General features: G+C 44.8%; 1 protein-coding gene across 3 annotated transcripts in view; it reads left to right on the top strand.

The window, feature by feature from the left end:
• Nucleotides 1–1016: 1016 nt before the first annotated feature.
• Nucleotides 1017–23426, top strand: part of LOC133381095 (zinc finger and SCAN domain-containing protein 2-like) — a 28666-nt gene continuing 6256 nt past the window's right edge. Inside the window, exons 1-6 of one of the 3 annotated variants that reach the window (XM_061619649.1) lie at nucleotides 1017–1133; nucleotides 3534–4476; nucleotides 5941–6091; nucleotides 10090–10584; nucleotides 11491–11949; nucleotides 12704–13417. In XM_061619649.1, the coding sequence (XP_061475633.1) occupies nucleotides 3694–4476; nucleotides 5941–6091; nucleotides 10090–10584; nucleotides 11491–11949; nucleotides 12704–12744 (1929 nt within the window). In that variant the 5' untranslated portion in view covers nucleotides 1017–1133; nucleotides 3534–3693 and the 3' untranslated portion in view covers nucleotides 12745–13417. Of the gene's footprint in view, nucleotides 1134–2853; nucleotides 3004–3533; nucleotides 4477–5940; nucleotides 6092–10089; nucleotides 10585–11490; nucleotides 13418–23426 lie in introns of those variants that run through there. The other 2 variants (XM_061619648.1, XM_061619650.1) reach the window with 2 other exon arrangements.

Here is a 23426-nt window from a genome sequence, read left to right as displayed (position 1 = left end):
GCAATGGTTCTTCTTCTTGCTTCTGTACTTTGTAGAAAGGTGGGGTATTCATGTTAAAATGAAAATGCTCTGAGTTTTGAAAGGGCATATTCTTAGTAGCAATGAGTTATAGAAGAAACTCCCTATCTGGCAAAGCTCCAAATGTCAGCGTTGACTTTTTCTGCTCATTCTTCCTTCCCATGCTCACCAAGAACAGGCTCATCCAGAAAAGAAAAATAGTTGTGTGGGATGTGTGTGACTGAGACACTGATTATGTCAGATCATAAGAAAAAGCCCTGCTGGATCAGGCCAGTGGCCCATTGCAGCATCCTTTTTACTGCAGTGGCCAACCAGATGTGCCGCTGGGAAGCCGACAAGCAGGCCCAGAGAGCAACAGGACTCTCTTCCCACTTGTGATTCCCAGCAACTGGTATTTTCAGAAGCATATACAGCCTCGACAGTGAATGCCATCCAAGTTGGTAGCCATCACTGCTTCCCGTGGGAGCAAACGCCATAGATTAATTATAGGCAGTGTGAAAGTCCTTTCTTTCGTCTATTATCCTGCCTGATTTCTTTCAAAAGCTACATCCAGTGATGCCTGGAATTCGCTCCCAGAGGAGGCAGTGATGGCCACCAACTTGGGTGGCTTTAAAAGAGGATTAGACAAATTCATGGAGGAAAAGGCTAGCAGTGGCTACTAGCCACAATGGCTATGCTCTGCCTCCATACTCCATGCTCTGTTTGGAAGCAGTATGCTTCCAAACACCAGTCGCTTGAAACTGCGGGAGGGAGATGCTCTCGCACTCAGGTCCTGCCTTCCACACCATGAAGGGCTTTCCACAGGCATCTGGTTGGATACTGTGAGAACAGGATGCGGGACTATGATGAGCCACTGGCCTCATCCAGCAGCCAGGCTCTTCTGATGTCCCACCACGCAGATGAGAAAAATTCTACGGAGAACCGGAAATGAAGGCTCTTCGCTTTTCTAACAAAGGCCGGTCTCTTTGCGGCGAATGCCCACTTCCTGCCCCCTCCCCTTTGGTGGGAAACTGGCTTTTGAATATCGTCCTTCAGCGGCGGGAAAGACAGGAGCCTCCCAGAGCAGGATTGTCAGGCCAGGAGAGGAGGGCAGTGTCAAGGCTGCAGGAGGAAGGGTGAGTTGAAGGGAAGGGGAGGGAGCCGCAGATTGATCAGGGCATGCAGAAATGCAGGAGAGCAATGGAACAATTTCCATTGAGAGCAATGGGAGAACAGTCAGGCTTCCCCACAGCAACCTCTCTTCCAAACAAAACGATTGCAACCCTCCTGCAAAGCAGGGCTGGGGAACCTGTGACCCGCCAGATGCTGTGGGACTACAACTGCCATCATCCCTGACCATTGGCCATGCTGGCTGGGGCTGATGGGAGCTGGAGTCCAGCAACATGGGTCAGCGGCGCAAGGTTGCCTTGCCAGCCAACTGAACTGATCCTGTGCCCGTGCCTGTAAACAGCACCTTCAGGCTCAGCAGGAATGATTTCCACACCATGAAGGGCTTCACTTGCTGTCTTCTGATGTTAAACTGCAGAGGAGTCTGGTGGTATCCCTCCACCTGCCGCCGTCAATTTAAATTCTTGGTTACCCCCCCCACACCCCTTTTTTGATTTTCCTGATAGGGCTGCTGTGCTTTCAACAGCTGCAGCTTTCTCCATCACTGAATTTCCCCAAGAGGGTAAACCTCACCTGTTGAATTTTTGTTTGCCATGCAACTTCTAGAAGCACAGGAGGCTAAGTAGAAAAATAGGTTGCCAACCTTAGATACACTTTAGGCTGCTGTTTTGCATTGAAAGGGTAATCTACTATTTGAGGGAATGCTTTTTTTCTGCCTTGAAAGATGGTGGGGTCTCCTTTACTGCAGATAGTTAAGCAGAGGCATCTGTCAGGAATGCTCTAGTTGCATTCTCGATCCTACACTGAGCAGGGGTTAGACTGGATGACCTCTGAGGTGCCTTCCAACTCTACAATTCTATGACCCCTTGTCCTGGGATGTAAGATCATGCTCACAAGCATTTTATTCTTCTTCTTATTCTTCTTATTCTTCATCCTCACAGGTCAGGTTTTCATCAATTAGAAATAGGGCATTTTAAAATTTATTTGTTTATTTAACAAAATTTATATACTGCTTACTAGAACAAAGGAACTCAAAGTGGTTTACAAGACAGTCTAAAATATTCATTTAAAATACCAAGAAAAAAACAAACATTAAGAACAAGTTACAATTAAAAAAGATAGGAAAAAACCCAGTAATTTAAAAACATTTATACCTACTAAAATCACACGCCTGGGTAGGCCTGCTGAAACAAATGTTTTTAGCAGGCACCCAAAACTACAGTGAAGGTGACTGCCTAATATCAATGGGCAGGGGGTTTAGGTGGTGGTTTTCTGCTTCTTGAATTCCCTTCCTACAGGAACTTGCCAGATATATGCCAATGGTTCTTCTAATGCTGGAGTGGGGAACCTGTGCCCTTCCAGATGCTGTTAGAATGCAACTCCTATCATTCCTGACCACTAGCCATGCTTGCTGGGGCTGATGGGAGTTGGAGTCCAACAGCATCTGGAGAGCTGAAGGCTCCCCACCCCTGATCTTGCCTTTGAGTCCTGAGGTTTAAGTGGCTGGTTCTTCATGAATGATGCCATCTGCGGCTGATATAGTTCCCAATGACGACTTTACTATTGCATGGCATTATTGCTTTTAATGCTATTATAGAATTTTTTATTTTAAAGTATCATTGGCTTCGTTGAGGCCTGTTGACCATGAATGACAATATCAGTTGAAGCTGTTGTCATAATAATAATTAAAATACAATATTTCAACTGATACCTCACATTTATTTTTAGCCCCTGCAGGTCCCTCATACCACAATAAACCGTGAAGAGTATGCTTCTCTTCCATTGACATCCCTGCCCAGCCCTCATTCGTCTGCATCAGTTGTGGGGCTAATAAGACTGGCCTACTTAGAGAGCTGTTGTCAGGATTCCTGAGAGAATGTATGTAAGAAAACCTTAAGTCTGATGTGATTGCATTTAAAATTTGGAGGCCGCTTCTCCAACAACAAAGCTGAGATAAAAATATCTCACAACAATAAAAGAAAGAAAGAAAATAACACATAAATAATATTATAAGATAGGAGCTGTCTCTTAGGAGTGTACTGTTTAGCTAGATTATTTGGGACTCAACTGTTCAAGCATAAGAATATAAGACGAGCCCTGCTGGATCAGGTTAGAGGCCCGTCAAGGCCAGCATCCTGTTCTTACATTGGCCAACCAGATGCCCATGGGAAACGCGCAAGCAGGACATGAGCGCAACAGCACCCTCCCACTTGTGATTCCCAGCAACTGGAATTCAGAAGCTTTTACTGCCTTCAACAGTGGAGGCAGAACGAAAGCTGCTTGCACTTAGAAAGCTAGCCTATGGGGAAGTTCCAGACTCTTTGTGAAGGGAGGAATAGTGACTGTTTTGTCTGAGGTGGAAGGTTCCCATCTGAATACTCTCTCCCATCTATTTGTTTACCTGTCAGGAGATGCCTGCCTCACTTTATTGGGGAGTCCCCTGCACCCCACCCTCCGTTGTGTCCTAGAAGGCTGTCATTTAGCAAGAGATTTGTGGACTGACTGTGAGGAGTGACTTAATGTGAAGAAAGCCCCTCAGAGGCTGGACATTCCTCTCTACATATTTGGATGGAGGCCTTGAGTGTGGAGGTGAACATGTCTGTGGACGAAGGGGCAGCCAAGGCCCCAGAGCTGAATGCTCCCAGCGTCAAATTATGGGCTGATCTCGGGGGAACAAAAGCCCCACAGCTTGGACACAGAGAGGGGATTGGAGAGTTACAAGCTGTGGCCTCTCCACGGCAGGTTAAACGTGAACCAGAAGAGGAGCTTCAGGAGCGCTGGGAAGCCCAATGGCAGGAGTTCTTGAGGACGCTGCAGGCCCCTCACTCGGGATGGGGGAGCCTTCAAAAGTCTGTGGTGCCCTCGCCATGGGAGGACACTAAGGCTTTCCTGGCCTCCTTCGAGCAAGTTGCCTCAGCCTGCCGGTGGCCTCGAGACAAGTGGGTGACCCTCCTCCTGCCGTCCCTGAGCGGAGAGGCCGAGCAGGCCTTCAGTGGCCTCAGTTCCCCAGACAGGGGCGACTATGGGAAGGTGAAGGCAGCCATCTTGCAAGGGGAGGCCATCTTGAGGGAGAGGCAGCGCCAGCACTTCAGGCAGTTCTGCTACCGGGACACGGAGGGGCCACGTGCAGTTTATAGTCGGCTCCGGGAACTTTGTCGTCAGTGGCTGAGAGCAGAGAGACACACGAAGGAAGAGATTCTGGAGCTGTTGATCCTGGAACAGTTCCTGACCGTCCTTCCTCAGGAAATGCAGAGCTGGGTCAGAGAACGGGGCCCAGAGACCTGTGCCCAGGCTGTGGTCCTAGCTGAGGATTTCCTGCTGAAGCAGAAAATGGTGAAACAGGAAGGAGAGGTGAGGTGGTTTCGATGTTGGTCATTCAATTGGTCCTGGAAGGTGGATTCAGGAGACAGTTGAGTCCCCAAATTTTACCTTTCTTTACTGGTTATCAGTTGCATATGGACTATCACCCACACCGGTCTTTGTGCAAGAGTGGGAAGACTCACATCACGAGTTTCCATCTGAAGGCGCACATTTTGGACTATACAGATGAGAAGCCTTATTGTAACTGAATTAGTTTTTATGTTATTGTTTAGCTTTCTTGCTTAGTGTTTGGTGTTTTTGATGTTTTATATGTTTTTTGCTTTGTACGTCGCTCAGAGTGGCTGGGTAGCCAGCCAGATGAGCGACTAAGAAATCGAATAAATAAATAAATATTACAGCTGATTGTCGAAAAAGATTCAAGAGGCTCTATTGCCAACCACCATTTTAGCCTAGATTTTTGCAGCTAGTCTTCTGGGGTTATGGTGGAGTCCCCTGAGATAAAGCTGGCCCTGGAAATCAAAAGACATGAAACTGCCTTATACCAAGTCAGACCATTAGTCTATTGAGCTCTGTATTGTTGACTACTGACTGGCAGCAGAACTGGAGCGTTTCAGCCAGGAGTCTGTCCCAACCCTGCCTGGAGACACAGGGATTGAACCTGGGACTTGTGGCTTGCAAAGCATCTGCAATAACAATGCAGGAATCTGCCCTTTACAAACAGATGTAAAATTGATCAAAGTCTAAGTGAAATCAGTTTTAAAATAAATATGCATAATACATTATATGTCTGGGTAGGCTTGCCTGAACAAAAAAGTGTTCCGCAGGCACTGAAAAGTATACAGCAAAGGCATCACCTGCTTAATATCAATAGGCAGGGAGTTCCAGAGAATGGGTGCTGGCACTCTGAAGGATCAATTCTTTGCAAGTGCAGAACAAACATTATGTGGCATGTGTAAAAGTGCCAGTTCTCGAAATTGAAGTGGGCACTCATGGGGTAAGGTGATCCCTCAAGTAAATTGCTTCCAAGCTGCGGAGGGCTTTATATACTAATAGTTACCCCTTAAATTCTGCCTGGTAACAAGGTAGTACAGATGTCTGAGCAGAGGTGCACACAGGAAACTGCCTTATACTGAGTCAGACCAATAGTCCATCTAGCTCCGTGTTGTCTACACTGACTGGCAGCAGCTGTCCAAGATTTCAGGAAGGAATCTCTCCCAGCCCTACCTGGAGATGCCAAGGATTGAACCTGGGACCTTCTGCATGCAAAGCAGATGGTCTGTCACTGACCTATGGCCCTTCCCCTAAATAGGCTGTAAGATGTTGATAGGGTCTCTCGCTCCTGTCAGCAGTTGTGCGGCAGCATTCTGCACTAACTAGTTTCTGGACCAGGCGCAAGGGAAGGCTCACATTGAGTGCATTTTTTAAAGAGAAGAATCTAAATATCAGCATGTTTTGGAGCATTAATTGTATTGTTTTGTTTTTTTTTCTTTACAGTTCCAGTTGTCACGGCCTTTGGGGACGGTCCCCACCATGGTGGTGGCTGTGGATTCCGCTGAGGCTAGCCAGGCTTTGCCATTGGGCACCTGGCAGAGGCGGGTTTGCCAGGCAGCCGAGCTGGCGAGAAAAGGAGGGAGAGACTTGAGGGGTAAGACTCAAGTTACATCAGAACTGGTGATGATACAAAATCACCTGTTAGTGCAAGGACCACCCAGAGACCTTATCATGAAGGGCAGGTTAGGTAGGTAGGTAGGTAAATAAATAAATAAATAATAATGGGAGATGTAGTTCAGCAACATCTGGAGGGCCAAAGGTTCACCACTCCTGTTCTGAAGTATTTAACACCCTTCTTCTACATTTATACAAAGCTACAAAGGGATAACAAGCATAAAAGAACACTAACGAATTAAACATTTTCTTTCTGAGTACCTGACAGCCTGTTTCTGGCTGCTTTCATTGTTTCTGCTGATCTTACTTGCTCATTTCCTTGTCTGACATTAATGGTCATAAGGCTGTTGGGGGCTGCATTCAAGATCCTGAACATGGGCAGGACCAGACCCTGGACATGAGTGGGGCCACACACACACTGAGATACAAAGCAATTTCCCATGGAAACAGAGATTATTATTTAATTTTTAGCAACTCCACTCAAGTTCGAGGACGTGGACAAGGTGCTTGGACAGGTACGTGCAACCACTTCGGTACTAGATCCTTGCCCCTCTTGGCTAATAAAAACTAGCAAGGAGGAAACAGTTGGCTGGGCCAAGGAAGTGATAAATGCCTCCTTGCGAGAGGGAGTGGTCCCCGGCTGTCTGAAAGAGGCAGCTGTGAGACCACTCCTGAAAAAACCTTCCTTGGACCCAGAAGATTTCAGCAGCTACAGACCAGTAGCGAACGTTCCATTCCTGGGCAAGATCTTGGAACGAGTGGTCGCTGACCAGCTCCAGACGCTTTTGGATGAAACCGATTATCTAGATCCATTTCAATCGGGCTTCAGGCCTGGTTTTGGCACTGAGACAGCCTTGGTCGCCCTGTTTGTTTTAATGTTTTTAAATGTATTTTAAATGTATTTTAAAGTCTGTTTTTATGATGTTTTAAATTGTTTTTGGTGCTTTTGTTTGCTGCCCTGGGCTCCTGCTGGGAGGAAGGGCGGGATATAAATCAAATAATAAATAAAAAATAAATGAAAAAGGCTGCTGAAACACTTTCCCTTCTGTTTTGATCTTCTTGGCAGCAGATCTTGAAATTTTATTTATTTATTTATTTATTTTATTAAATTTATATACCGCCCCATAGCCGAAGCTCTCTGGGCGGTTCACAACAGTCATACATCGAATACAATAAACCACATATTTAGACAATTTAAAACATCTTTAAAATTTTTAAATTCTTAAAAAGTTAAAAAACAATTTTAACACATACTAAAATGCCTGGCAGAAGAGGAGAGTTTTAACCTGGCGCCAACATTATTATCTTTTCGGCGCCAGATAAGGCGGCCCCGGCATGGATGTTGACATCCCCCAGCACCAACAGTCTGGGGGATCTCAACAATACATCCGAGACCACCTCTGTCAGCTCAGTTAGGGAGTCCGTTGGGCAGCTGGGTGGGCGGTACACCAACAGAATCCCCAATCTGTCCCGTTGGCCCAACACAAGATGTAAACACTCCAGACCAGTAGTCACATGGACAGGGTGCTTGGAGAGGGAGATGGAACTCCTATAGACACAGCAACCCCCCCCTCCCCGACCCTCAGATCTACCCTGATGCTGAATCAAATACCCCGGTGGGCATAGCTGGGAGAGACTAACTCCTCCCTGCTCACCCACCCAGGTCTCAGTTATACATGCCAGATCGGCTACCTCATCCACAATTAAATCATGAATGAGAGAGATCTTATTATGTACCAATCTGGCATTTAGAAGCAACATCCAGAGATCTGAGAGCTGGCTGATAGGACAACTGGGAGACCGGAACAAGGCACAGCCATTAATTGCCTGGGCCGAGTTCCCCTCACTTGGCAAGTCTTCCGCACAATGCCATATCTCCCTCTACCCATCACTACACCAATTGGGGCCCCCTCAAATCTTCCCACTCGGCTCTGAATCCTCTCTCCCAAGCACATGGTGCAAACCCAAGACTTACACACACAGTCCACACACACATTCACTCACATCCCACACTACCACACTCTCACACAAAAATAAAAGCTGCAATAGATGCTAAAGCAACAATAATAGCAACCCTCCTTCCAAAAAATTGGGCAACGATGGTAACAGCCAGAGGAGCAGCAGCAACAGCAACTAACAGCAATCACAGCTCTCCTTCCTCGAGCAGCGGTGATGCCCCTCTCCCTGCAGGCAGGCGGAGAAAAATTAGTCACAGCTGAGCAAACATTCGGGATCCAGTCCTACAAGGCACAACGTCAACGTAGCACCAGCCGATCCACAGCAGTCCAACCAGGAAAGCCAATGAGGGCAACGATCGAAAAGCGCAGCAGCACCGTCGCAAACGACAACAGCGACTGTCCTTCCAGCAGATGACAACAACAGCGGCAACACCCTGCAGTTGCATGCTTTTGCTGAAGGAAAAATAACTCACCAGTCAAATTTAGGAGTAGCTGTCGCTTAGACAAGCTTTATTGCAATAAAGAAGAAATCACTGATGTACATCAGGAGAGAGAGTCAAAGAATCTCCCTCCCGAACCATGAACACACAGGCTTATATAGTTGTGCATGCATCACACAGAACATTCTAGATTTATCCCCTACATGGTAAACTGTCCAATACATGAGGTGTGGTTAGTGGTACACGTGATGCATCTCCTCCTCAGAGTAGTGAGGAGAGGTGCTCAGGGCATGTGTTGAGTGCGTGCATTTATCACACTCCTGGGTGGTTCCTTAAACGTATCAGGTGTTATATACTCCTAACCCACTGTTTTAGCTGGAATCAACTCTAAACCTCTAACAGAAAGATTTCACATATCTCTGTTGCCCACAACTTCCCTTTCCCCCCTGCTAGCTGGCATCACACAGTACTTCCTCATTTCTACTTGTGAGCTCATCATGCACCTTAAGATGTGAGAGAAAGCCTCTTAACACTTATAAGCATATTGCCTCCTTATCAGAAAGGTCAAAGTTCATTATTCTTTCACACTTTGTACAACATCACCTCATTTTCACTCTCAGTTGAAGAGCTGATAGGTGGGAGGAGACTGTGACGCCCTTCCCTGGCTCTCCCTGTCAGGTTCCTACCTGCTCGTGGTTACTGCCTGTCACTAGGCACCACCAGGGACTCCACCAGTCCGGACTGTCCTTTTTTATGGTTTCTCTCCCCGCTCTAGCACAGATCTCAACAGATCCCCCTGCTAGGCAGCACCACCAGTCACGTCCTAATACCAGTATTCCCAGAGACTCTGAATACTTGTGGTGTTATTCTCTTCACCGCTGCCACCATTTGTTACAGTTTCCCTTCAGCCTTGGTCATTACCTTACCCTCCCTTCTGGTCTGTGAAACCCCAGCCAAGGATCAGGCCTTCGGTAAACCAAATATAGTTTTTATTAAATATAACAAAGATAACAAGATTTCTTCATAAGGCACATAAGCATGTGGTTTTATCTAATACTAATCCGAACTCCACCCCCCTCCTTCTCCACGCTCTCCTGACAAACAACTCTCTCAAACCCACCAAAACAACCCACTCCCTTTCATCACCACCCAGATTCCACTGTCATTCTTCCTTTTATACTGTCAGCCATTTTAAACATTCAGCCAATCATCCAGCATTCTACTGCCCATTCACTCCCCCTTCCTCTTTCATTCTACTTACCATGTATCTCCTATACAAACAGCACTTACCCTATTTACACTAATACAGGAACATCACAGAGACCCAGAGGGTTGGATGAAATTCTACTGAGGGCTGTATCTGGCCAGAAACTGGGGGTTCTGCACCCTAAATAATGACTCAGATGTTAGTTATTAAGTCTATTGTATTTCTTTTTCAATTCTTATTTATGTTGTTTTCCTATATTAGGCAACCTTTTATCGAGTGCTGGTCATGTGCTTTTTTAAAAATGAAGTCCCTCAATTTCTTTGGTATGATTTTAAATGTGAATTTGGGCATGATACTTTGTTGATTCTTGCAGTTGATGGGCAGATGCATGAGAACAAGGAGGGTCTTCATCAGGAAAGTTCTGAGCAGGTGCCATCAAAAACAGAGTCCCTGGAAACAGGCAATGTCTTCCAGTATTACGAGGAGGCAGCAAGACTTCGGATTCAGCGAGAGCCGGAAGAGGAGCAGGGAAAGGTTGTGGAAAAGAGTGTGGCCGAAACCCTTTCCTATTGGGAAGGGGGCTGTCAAAGGAAAGTGACCGCAGCCCAGAAGAACATCCTGCATGGCAAAGGAGAAAAGACACATGGTGACCTCGGAGGGCGATCCAGGTTGGGCTCAGACATTTGGATAAGCCACACTGCTGAGAAACCACAGGAACTGCTATGCCAAGTGGAAACCTCCGGTGAAAGCTCAACCCTTGTGGCAAATGAGAGAAGCCCCCTGAGAGAGAAGCCACATAAATACTCCTATTGTGGGAGGAGATTCTGTCATAGTGAAAGTGTCGCAGCACATGAGAGAATCTACACAGGTGAGAAATGTCAGCATTAAGCAGAAGAATTCCATGGAGTTTTAAGCAGATTGGAGGCTGAACTGAAGGAAGGAGAAGGACTGTAGCTCAGTGGCAGAAAGAAGGTTCACTGCTTCAATCCCTGGCAGCTCCAGGTAAAAGGATCTGGGGATAGCAGGGATTGGGAAGATATTCCTCTCCCTGAGACCCATCCTTAACCCACTGACATTTGAATAGGCAGTACTGGGCTAAGGTAGACCGATACTCTCACTCGGTATAACGTGCTTTAACAGACGTATGTTCAGTGTTTGACGTGGCAGTAGTGTGAGGCCATATGAAGCTGCTATATCTCAAGTCGGAACATCTAGAACATAGGACAGGGTGGAGAACCTGTGACTCTCCAGATATTGCTGGACTCCAGCTCCCATCATCCCTGATCATGGGGCTTGATGGCTGGTGCTGATGGGAATCGGAGTCCAACAACAACTGGAGGTCATAGGCAGGGGTGGAGGAGCCTGTGGCCTCCAGATGGTATAAGGAAGCTGCCTTATACCAAGTCAGACAACTGGTCCATCTAGCTCAATATTGTCTACTCTGACTGGCAGTGGCTCTCTAGGGGTTTTGACAGGCATCTCTCCCAACCCTGCCTGGAGATGTCGAGGATTGAACCTGGGGCCTTCTATATGCAAAGCAGATGCTCTGCCAACTAGTGTGTATTTTCAAAGGTGTTCCTGAGAATGGGGAACTTTGAAGGTGCAGATTAGGAATCTCAGAGGCCAAGCCTGTTCTGTACATTTTAAAGCTTTCCTCGGCGGGGGGCTGGTGAAATTCAGCAAAGGGCTGGAAGTTCCCAGCCCGAGTGTAAATAGATAGCCTTTAGCCAGAGCAGAGAATTCACATCAAGTTTCTCCTTTTTTATTCATCCAGGAGTGCTTGAAAACAAGGGGTATTGTCTTCAGCAGGAAAACCCAGAGCAGCTAGAGCTCAGAGATGTGCTGTTGAGAAGAGGGAAGGTTTCTTGGCATTGTGGAGAAGGAACAAGGCTTGGGAGTCAACAGGGAACCAAGCCGGAGAAGACCATGGATGGAGCTCTTCCCAGTAAGGGAGGTAACTTTGGGTGGGAAGAGGGCAAAGGCCAGCTAAAGCTCCACCACTGCCACTGCGGAAGGAGTTTCAAGTACCGTTGCAACCTTAAGGCTCATGAAAGAATCCACACTGGAGAGAGGCCACATAAGTGCTCGGACTGTGGGAGGAGCTTTGGCAAGGGTTCAACGCTTCGGGCCCATGTGAGGACTCACACTGGAGAGAAGCCGTACATGTGCTCAATGTGCGGGAAAAGGTTCACAACCAGATCGGGCCTTCTGACTCATGAGAGAATCCATACAGGTGAGAAGCCCTATAAGTGTTCGGACTGCGGAAGAAGCTTCATCCAGAAGTCGTGTCTCCTGGCCCATGAGATAAGTCACAAAGGAGAGAAGTCATATACTTGCTCTGACTGTGGGAAGAACTTTGGGCATAGCTCAGGCCTTCGGGTACATCGGAGAATCCATTTAGGAGGGAGGACCATGGAGAAGCTCTGACTGAGAAAATCGGCAAATTTTTGGACAAACCATGGTTAAAATAAACTATGGCTTAGAATTATTTGCTAACGTAGTCTCTCTTTGGAGCCACAATTTGCATTGTTAAGGTATAGGAGGAACCAGACATTTCAGATATTGAAATGTGATTGGAAAAGCTCTCTAGGAGCTTTGCTGAACCTAGCTAACCCCCCTCCTAAAAAAAATAAAAAACAATCCTCTGGGGCTGTGTGCACACCATTCATTTAAAGCATATTTTCTCCCCAAAGAATACTGGGAAGTGTAGTTTGTTGAGGGTGCTGGGAACTGAAGCTCTGTGAGGGATAAACTACATTTCCCAGGATTCTTTGGGGGGGATGTGCTTTAAATGTGCTCTAAATCTATGGTGTGTACTCGGCCTAGTTTCCACTTAAGCAGTAAAGCTGTGTCTAGGATGTACCACTTCTGATTGCAGGTGGGAGCACAATATACTAAATGATAAATAAATAAATCCCCTATATAGAGAAAACTAGTGTATAAAAGAGAAGGGTTTTTGCCTAAACATGCTATTTTTCTATTTGCAGGAGATTTTTGGGGGGGTATGCATTCAGACACACGAGCATAACCCGCCGGCTGGCAGTCCAACATGGTACCTCCCAGAGACAGGTGTGCTCCCTCTATGTGAACCAGGCCTTAGCTGAAGTTGTATCTCTTTTGAAAATTTTGCAATAATATGGTGGCCTTTTATTTATTTCCTCTTGAAGAAACTGTGTACAAGAATTCCCCAACCCCCAAATATGAATGTAGAAACAGAGTGTTTAGCGTTATTTGAATTGTTGTGTGTGTGTGTGTATCTTTGAAGCTCATCTGTGTATATCACTCTCTCTATTTATATTGTAAAATAATTATAATTATGTTTTTTATGTCAGCACACCAGACCAAGCAGTGTGAGGATTGGTTAAATCAAAGTCAGTGTAAAGTGATGCTTGTCCAGGTAAAAAAATCGTAATTTCACATATACAATAAGTGGGTTTGAATTGGCAGTGACAATGTAAATAAGTGTAAAGTTTTGCATATTGGAGCAAAAACCCTTAATTTCGCATATGCGCTCATGGGGTCTCGACTGGGGGTGACTGACCAAGAACGAGACCTTGGGGTTGTAGCGGATAGCCTGATAAAGATGTCAACCCAGTGTGCAGCAGCTGTGAAAATGGCAAATTTAATGGGATTGTTAGGAACGGTATTGAAAATAAAACTGTCAATATCATAATGCTGTTGTACAAATCTATGCTGCGACTGCTTTTGGAATAATGTCTACAGTTCTGGTCACCTTACCTCAAAAAGGATATCGGAGAGCTGGAAAAGGTTCAGAAAAGGGCAACCAAAGTGATTAAGGGGTGGAACAACGCTTTTCTGAGGAAATGTTACAACACTTGGAGCTTTTTTGAGGGGCATGTTGAAGATGTATAAAATTAGGCATGATGTGACACAGGCATCTAGTTGAGTATCCTGAACTCACAGTGGCCAAGCAGATGCCTATGGGAAGCTTGCAAGCAGGACTTGAGTGCAACAACACTCTTCCCTCCTCCAGTTTCCAGCACTGGTATCCAGAAGCATACTGGTCATCCAGTGATGCTAAATGTTGGAAGATTGAGGACAGATAGAAGAAAGTTTGTTATGTGCCTTCAAGTCGATTACGACTTATGGTGACCCTATGAATCAGTGACCTCCAAGAGCATCTGTTATAAACCACCCTCTTCAGATCTTGCAAGTTCAGGTCTGTGGCTTCCTTTATTGAATCAATCCATCTCTTGTTTGGGCTTCCTTTTTTTCTACTCCCTTCTGTTTTTCCACTCCCATTTTTCCCAGGATTGTCTTTTCTAGTGAATCATGTCTTCTCATTACGTGTCCAAAGTATGATAAACTCAATTTCATCATTTTAGCTTCTAGTGATAGTTCTGGTTTAATTTGTTCTAACACCCAGTTATTTGTCTTTTTCGCAGTCCATGGTATGCGCAAATCTCTCCTCCAACACCACATTTCAAATGAGTTGATTTTTCTCTTATCCACTTCCCTGTCTACCTTTCACATCCATACACAGAGATCGGGAACACCATGTCTGAATGATCGTGACTTTAGTGTTCAGTGATATATCTTTGCATGTGAGGACCTTTTCTAGTTCTCTCATAGCTGCCCTCCCCAGTCCTAGCCTTCTTCTCGTTTCTTGACTATTGTCTCCATTTTGGTTAATGACTGTGCCGAGGTATTGATTATCCTTGACAAGTTCAATGTCCTCGTTGTCAACTTTAAAGTTGCATAAATCTTCTGTTGTCATTACTTTAGTCTTCTTGACATTCAGCGGTAGTCCTGCTTTTGTGCTTTCCTCTTTAACTTTCATGTCTGTTTTTTTAAAATTGTTTTTTGCCTACTCTTCATAAACTGGCAAAACGAAAGAGATTACTTACAGTTCTGGAGCTTGTAGCTCCATTTCTAACAAAAAAAGTAAAAATTTTAAAAAGTAAATTTAGTTTGTAATAATTCTTTGAATAAAGTGTACTTGTAATATACCAAATGTGATAATTTTATGCCGTACCAACTTGTACATAATTACACTTTATGTTCCTGAAGTAACAAAGTGACATTCAATCTGTAAAAAGTGCTAATATTGGATTTTTTCCAAAATTTTCCATTTTTTCCTGAAAAAAACACAGAGTTCTTTCCATGGCTTCAAAATTTCCAGAAATTTTACATCTCTCGGTGGTGGTGGCAGCAGTGGCAGCCTAGACAGGTGGGAGGCCAGTAAGGTTTGTGAATGCCTGAGGGAGGGGAGTGGTTAGTGAGTTCTGGGGGAGGGGAGCAGTTTGTCAGTGCCTGTGTGCGTTTGTGTGCATGAGTCCCTGTATGTGTTTGGGAGTGCCTGGTGTGTGTGTGTGTTTGGAGGTGCCTGGGCTGTGTGTGTGTGTATGCAATTATGATCATCACACAGGTAATTTGCATGTGCCATGCGTTTTCCTACCCAGATGGCCCTTGCCCTGTAAGAATTCTGCTTCTCTCAAGGCAAGCCCCCAGGCCCATTCAGTCCAATCTGGTTCACTTCCATACAACTTGCTTATTGAGCATTCATCCTGATTTGCTTGTGCAAAGTTTTCAGGGAGCTTTTATGGCGTCGACTGTTATATTCATTCTGATTTGTCTGCAGTGAGGTTATACAGCGTGGCATCAAGCAATGGTTATCCTTAGTTTTCTCATCACTTTCCCTTAATGCAAAATGTTCAGGGTTTTTTTTGGTGGGGCTATTGTTTTGTTTTTGCAAGAGCACCAACTTGCTCCTACCTGCAAAACATCATAGGAACATAGGAAGCTGCCTTATACTGAGTCAGAGCTTTGCTCAATCTAGATCAATGTTGTCTTTTCAGGACTCCAGCTGGGGTACCTTCCCAGCCCTACCAGGAGATGCCGGGGATTGAATCTGGGACCTTCTGTGTGCAAAGCAGCATTAGAGTATTTGGTAGATATATATTGGAGCGGACCCACTCGTTGGATCGTCACCTTGTAGATTGGACTACTGCAATGCGCTCTACGTTGGGCTGCCCTTGAAGATAGTTCGGAAACTACAGTTAGTCCAGAATGCAGCGGCCAGATTGTTGATGCGGACCAGAAGGTCCGCTCATATAACACCTGTTTTGGCCCGTCTGCACTGGCTTCCTATTTGTTTCCGGGCTAAATTCAAAGTGCTGGTTTTGACCTATAAAGCCTTATACGGCATGGGACCGCAATACCTGGTGGAGCGCCTCTCCCAATATGAAACTACCCATACACTGCGCTCAACATCTAAGGCCCTCCTCCGAATACCATCCCATCAAGAAGCTCGGAGGATGGTGACTAGAAATAGGGCCTTTTCGGTTGTGGGTCCCGAACTGTGGAATGGTCTCCCCAATGAGGTGCGCCTGGCACCGACGCTGCTATCTTTTCGGCGCCAGGTGAAAACTTTTTTATACTCCCAGGCATTTTAAAGTGTATTTTTACAGTATTTTATTACTATGTTATATTCTGGATGTTGTTTGGTTCTCGTATTGTTTGTGTGTTTTTGTTTTTTGAGTTATGGTATTTATTGTATTTATATATTGTCCTTGCTTTTACCTTTTATGTACACCGCCCAGAGAGCCTTTGGGCTTCGGGCGGTATATAAATTAAATTAAATTAAATAAATAAATAAATAAATAAATAAATAAATAAATAGAGGTGAGTGGGCTTGCGTGTTCCAATGCACCCTGTGAGCGATGCCGTCGGGAGTCATGTGCTCCCAGCAGGGTCACCCATGGCGGTAAGGTCAAGGGAGAGGAACCAGACAAAGAACGATCCAAGAATGTCCTCAGTGGCAGAACAGGCGGAGGATAACAATGTGTATGTTACAATGGCTGTGAAGGTGGGTGAACGCTGCAGCAGATAAAAGACTTCCAATCATTGTGGTATCCATGCCATTGGATTAAAGCCTTTTTCTGTCAAGATTGTGTGTTGATCGTTGTGCGCCAATCTCCCCACATAAAACAAATTCACCCACAGGTGTCTTCCATACCAAACCAAAAGTCCCATGGTGATTGGCAAATGGTGTCGGGGGCTGGACTGTGAAATCTGGAAGCCCCCAGTCACGGACCAGCATATGGGTGGTGGATACAGACTCAGTCATCCTGGCTCAAGGACCGAGGCAGCTGAGTAGTTCAGCAGCTATATCCACAACTGAGTAGTCCTATTCAGGATCCACTCTGCTCATCCCGTATGGGGAGGGGGCTAGAAAAGGTGCCCTAAACATAGTCTGCCTAAGGCATGTGAAACAAATCCTCATCGCAACCGTCTTCCATCTGGAAACCTATGTCCTCACTGTGGGAGGCTGTGTGGATCTAGGACTGGCCTCCATAGTCACTTATGGACCCACTGTTAAAGACTTTATTTTGGAAGACAATCTTACTCGGTCACGAGTGATCGCCATTGATTGAATTGAATTGAATTGGAGCGCAGAAATAACTGGTTTGCTAAGACTGGTAGTTGAAAGAATTAAGAAACTTAAGGCTTATTACTACATGCGGCTTGTACACGGGGAGCCATTACTAACTGACTGAGAGGACCGGAAGAGAAAGGAGGAAGGGGCAAAGGAAAGCCTGCAAAAACAACACTTTAGAGGAGGAATCAGCAGGGGAAAGAATAGGTTGTCTTTTGTCTGTTGCTACCCACTGCTCCAGTTCAGTTCTGCCACTGAGCTATGGTCCTGACAGCCTGGAAGTCCTCCCAGGCACAAGTTTCCTCCTTTTCCACTTAGGGTGCTTCCAGACTGCCGCTGTTTTGGGGTGGGATTCAGTCACATATCAGCAAGTTCAGGTTGCACAAACAGGATTTTTGGGAAGCATCCAGACAAACTGATTATTAACCATTCATCCTGATTGGTTTGCAGGGAGACGATATGCTGTTGGCTATTTAATGAGCATTCACAGTGATGTGTTACAGGGAGGTTAGACAATGTTCCTTCAAAGCCAGTGTTTTATCCTGCGCTTTCCCCTTCACTTTCCTTATCACACACACTCACACAAAACTTTTTGGGAAGTAGATTTGTTGCATAACAGCTCAAAATCAGCTTTAATTGCACGATGTGAATTTACTGGTATGTCATTGAATCCACCCAGAAACAGTGACAGACTGGAAGTGCCCCTTTGCGGTAAGGAAAATGAATGGGGAAAATGCCCTAGAAAGGATAGGGTAACAGTTGCTCGATGCAACTTCGCCTAACCTCCCCACAAACAAAGCAGAAGAATGCTCAGGAAATAGCTGATACGGCCTAGTCTCCCCGCAAACAAATCAGGACTCAGAACGCCCCACAAACTGGCGCTCTGACTGGAAGTAACCGCAGAAAAGCGGCTGAGTGTTCATCCATGAAACGGTTAAATCCAAGGAGTACCCTTCCGATTCCTAGAAAGGCCTAAAGGGGGGGGAGATGAATAGGGAGCCCGCTTCCTTACCAGACACCTTTTAGAAGGGCTCTTTTCCTTCCCCAGCATTAAGAGGACACGGTCTACGCAGCAACCCTTGGCTGCACTGCTGAGGCTGCAACGAGGAGGTTTAAAAGGGAATCCTAGCAAATGCCAGGTTATAAACAGCAGCAGCCGGCGAGCGGGTTGCAAGAGAAGGACGGAGGGATACTGACCACGAAGGAGAATCCGGTGCGTGCAGACGCTGCTCCGTCTGACTCCGTTTTCTGGTGTTTGACCCTGGTAAACCATTGTCCCTTTTTTCGTCTTTGGGAGATGCTATCATCATTTCATTGTGCCTTTGGGAGATGCCACTGTTGTTGTTGTTGTTGTTATTATTAAACGACTACTACTATTTTTATTATTTCTATCAGTTATTGTTGTCTTCTATCCCGCCTTTCTGCCAGTGTTTTGAAGGCGACTTACAAAGGAAATTAAACGTGACATTGGGCAGGATTCAACAAAATAAAATAATTGTACTAGCGCAAAGATTACCGCTAGCACAAGAGGACTTCTTCCCCCTCCTTCTCCTGCCATGCGGGAGGGTTGGGGGAACCCACCAATTAGATTTTTTGGGGGGGTGGAGGAGAAAGGGAGAACGTTTGGTTGCACCAGAAGAAATCCTTGCACTGATGGAGAGACTTCCTGCTACTTTGGATACACCCCATACTTTATTATTATTATTATTGATAACAAAAATTGTTACCTGCTTTTTATTATAAAAAAGAATCCCAAAGCAGGAAACAATATCCATAAAACACAATAACATCATACAGTCAATCTGTCAATAAACATAAAACAGGTTGCTTACAGACTGTCAGTGTATTGCTGAAGGGCATCCTGGATATTTATGTTTGTGCAATTAGTAGATCAAAGAACTCTGGTGCAACAAATTCACTTTCTTTTTTTAATGGCCTTTTTGTGGGTAGGAAATGCCCTGAAAAGTGTGGGGTAAATGAATTATTAACAGAAAGAAATGTAAACACTGTGCAAAAAAATTTCCTGAAACCAGTAAGAAAAAACTAGGAGCTACTGAACAGCAACTTTAAAAAGACAGCAGCACCCTCCCCATGCCACCCCACCCCCAAAATAAAGTTTTGGAAAAGCTTGCAAAATGGTTAGTGACGGGGGGAGAAATTCGATTTAGTTTGCATTTAAAGGCAAACCGACCAAATTTGCACTTCCCAAAACAATAAACCTACTCAAACACAGTCATCCTTTGAAATTCACACTTCACCAAATTCCTCAGTGCAGTTTTCTAGCCAAGTAATGTACACAAAAACACATATACTAGGGTAACATGTGCATAAGCATGTGTATATTTGGGGAAACAGCATACAAGAACACATTATAGAAAGGAAAATTGCTTTGCAAAAATGTGTCTATTAGGAGAAATTTGCATTAAAATGCTCTGGAATTTCATGAGGACTTTTAATATATAAAGAAATTCTCAAACTGATGTGGAAACATGGGGAACTGAACTTAAGACCGGAAGAACAAGAAGCTGAGAGAAACCAAAATTGCCTTTCACTGCGAACTGAATTTAATGTTTTCCCTATCCCTACTAATTCACTTCTTGTTGAGGTCAAGGAGCAAGATTATTTGCTCTAGTCCAGGAAGAAAGTGTAGGTGGGTGGATGTTTCTGTTCCCCGTTGACACCAATGGAAGGGAAAATAACCATTTATTTATTTATTAAATTTATATCTTGCCCTTCCTCCCAGAAGGAGCCCAGAGTGCTACTGTGTCAGCTCTGGGGCATGTATAGTTTTTTGCCCTTTTAGTGGAATGAGGAAGCTTCTGATCCTGTGGATCCAAGACCTCCCCTAGTCAAGGATGGAAGGAACTGTCAATTTGAGTTCCCTCAGTTTGTCCAGTCTTAAATTCAGTTCCCCACATTTCTACAGCAATTTGCATTTAAATGAACACATTTTGGCAATCACTTTCTCCTAATATGATACATTTTTAATGTTGTTTTCATTAATATGCTAATATTTATGCACACTTTCCCCTAACGTATGCATTTTTGCAAACATTGGTTGGTTGGCGAAGTGCATTGCAAAATTCAGCTTAAGTGCAAATTTTGAAGGATGGTTGTGTTTTGGTGCTTTTCAATTGGATGGATTCAGCTTCAAATGTGAACTGAATCAAATTTCTCTCCCTTCCCTACCTTGGACATGCCCCCTTTCTGGCCCCACCCCCTGCGGATCACTGCCAGCAGAAGAACAGCCGTGATGGAGATGTCTTCTGCTGCTCTAAGGAGCAGGCCGCACACTAGGGAAGAACTGCACCATTTCAGCTGAGTTGCTGCTACATACTGGGACAGAGAAAGGGAGAGGCATCACTACTGTCTCAGTATGCAGCAGCTACTCAGCTGGAGGGTGATTCAGTGAGTGACAGAGCCTCACCATGCTATCCTCTACTTCTAGGGTGGTTTCCGCCAGCTGGCATCCCATGGCACCAGCAAAGAAAGGTGGCTGCAGCCTCCTTCAGCCCTCAGCCTCCTTCCCTAAGTTTGTTTGTTTATATCCTGCCCTTCCTCCCAGCAGGCGACTAGGGCGGCAAACGAAAACATTAAAAACACTTGGAAACATCATAAAAACAGACTTCAAAATATATTAAAACAAAACATCTTTAAAATGTTAAAACAAAACATCTTTAAAATGTTAAAACAAAACATCTTTTAAAATATCTTTAAAAAAAGAAAGCTTTAAAAACATCTTAAAAAGCAATTCCAATACAGACACATTCTTGGATAAGATTTCTAATTAAAAGGCTTGTTGAAAGAGGAAGGTCTTCAGTAGGCAATACAGAGCAATACAGAGACTGCCTGTCTAATATTTAAGGGGAGGGAATTCCAATGGGTAGGTGCCACAATACTAAAGGACCCCTTCCTATGTTGTGCAGAATGGACCTCCTGATAAGATGATATCTGCAGGAGGCTCTCACCTGCAGAGCATAGCGATCAATTGGGTATATAAGGGGTAAGATGATCTTTCAGGTATCCTGGTCCCAAGCTGCATAGGGCTTTGTACACCAAAACCAGAACCTTGAACTTGGCCTGGTAGCTAATTGGCAGCCAGTGCAGTTCTTTCAGCAGCGGAGTGACATGTTGGCTATATCCTGCCCCAGTCAGCAGTTACACCGCCGCTTTTGCACCAGCTGCAGCTTCCTGACCAACCTCAAGGGCAGCCCCACATAGAGTGCATTACAGGAATCCAGCCTGGAGGTTACCAGTGCATGGACAACAGTGGCCAGGCTGTCCTGGTCCAGAAAAGGCTGCAGCTGTCTTACCAGCCGAAGCTGGGAAAAGGCAATCCTAGCCACTGACGTCACCTATACCTCTAGCGACAAAGATGGATCCAGGAGCACCCCCAGACTACGGACCTGCTCTTTCAGAGGGAATGTGACCCCATCCAAAGCAGGCAACTGACCAATTATCTGAACTCGGAAACCACCAACCCACAGCGCCTCTGTCTTGCTAGGATTCAGACTCAGTTTATTGGCCCTCATCCTGCCCATCACTGAATCCAGGCACCTGTCCAGGGCTTGCACAGTCTCTCCCAATTCAGATGTTACAAAGAAACAGAGCTGGGTATCATCAGCATACCGCTGACACCTCACTCCAAATCTCCTGATCACCGCTCCTAAGGGCTTCATATAGATGTTAAACAGCATCGGGGACAAGATGGTACCCTGCGGCACCCCACAGCACAACTGCCAGGGGGCTAAAAGACAATTGCCCAATGCTATTCTCTGAAAATGATCCTGGAGTTAGGATTGGAACCACTGTAAAACAGTGCCTCCAATACCCATCTCATTAAGTCGGCCCAGAAGGATAACATGGTCAATGGTATCAAAAGCCACCAAGAGATCAAGTAAGAATAACAGGGTCGCACTCCCCCTGTCCTTCTCCCGATAAAGGTCATCCATGAGGGTGATCAAGGCCGATTCAATCCCATAACCAGGCCTGAACCCAGATTGGAATGGGTCAAGATGATCTGTTTCATCCTAGAGTACTTGCACATAATAGAATTAAGCAATGAGAAACAAGTGGATATTATAGAATAAAAGATCTTTTTATGCAAGATACTCCAGTAACAATACAACAACTGAAAATTGATATTCCGGAATGGAATTTAAATTGGTTATAGGAAATACAAATGGCACATTTTCTTCGGGATGCTACAAGGTCACTTGTGCAGTTTGAACTGGTTGTTCTGAATCGGGGATCGACAGGGAAAGGGATAGTAAAACCTTTTTATAAAATTTTAATAGACACCCAAACAGGACCTCCTCTTTTCCCCAAACAAATATGGGAGGATAATATAAAAATAGAAGATAAAAAGTGGAAGGCACTCTGGATGTTGAAACCATTTAAGTTGGTTTCAGCCAATCTGAAAGAAATGAGCTTAAAAATCTATCATAGGTGGCACAGAACTCCAGTTCAAATTGTCCGAATCACATCTCTAATGAATCCTGCCTGTTGGACAGGGTGTCAGGGAAAAGGTACATATTTTCATCTCTGGTGGACCTGCCCCCGAATTCAGATTTTTGGGGGGGAAGTTCACAGAGAACTTCTCAAAATCACAGGGGGAAAGATTGTATGTTCTGCTGAGTTATTTTTATTATCCTTATTTGAAGATCAGAATGCGAATATTAAATTTAAAGAATTGATATCTCTATTGCTTCTGGCAGCATGTCAAACGATGATACAAAGATGGAAAGAATTAAAAGATTTGAATATATTGGCATGGATAAAAATGTATGGGACATTGATTTATTAGAGAAAATTACCCATTTACTTCATCTCTCTTGAGATTGGAAAAGACAATTTCAATTCTACATGGTGGAAATTTATTACATACGCTTTGGAGTGATTTACAAGGACATTTGTCAGTTGCAGCAAGATATATAGGGTTAAGTTAAAGAACTTTCCCTTTTATCGGTATGATTAACTATGCAAACAGTTCTGTTTTTCTCAGGGGACTTAGGGTGGGAGGGAGAAAGGGGTTAGTATGTTCTTTGAAGGGCGGGAGGGGTTAAAATTAAAATATACTAGACGTTGGGTTAGTACAACTTAATGTAATTTATGTTTGTAATGTTTTAATTGGAAAGTTGGCATATGTAAAGGTTAAAGAGTTGTTCTTTAATAAAATTTTAAGAAATCCAAGAGTACTTGCAATTGCTGTACCACAACCCTTTCAATCACCTTCCCTAAAAAGGAGGTATTTGCGACCGTGCAGTAGTTGTCACAAACCAATGGGTCCAGGGCGGGCGTTTTCAGGAGCG

The sequence above is a fragment of the Rhineura floridana genome, chromosome 3 (genome assembly GCF_030035675.1).
Source record: "Rhineura floridana isolate rRhiFlo1 chromosome 3, rRhiFlo1.hap2, whole genome shotgun sequence".
NCBI classification, from domain to species: Eukaryota; Metazoa; Chordata; class Lepidosauria; order Squamata; family Rhineuridae; genus Rhineura; species Rhineura floridana.
The sequence above is the reverse complement of the archived record's forward strand: the minus strand, read 5'-3'. Positions and strand labels throughout refer to the sequence as shown.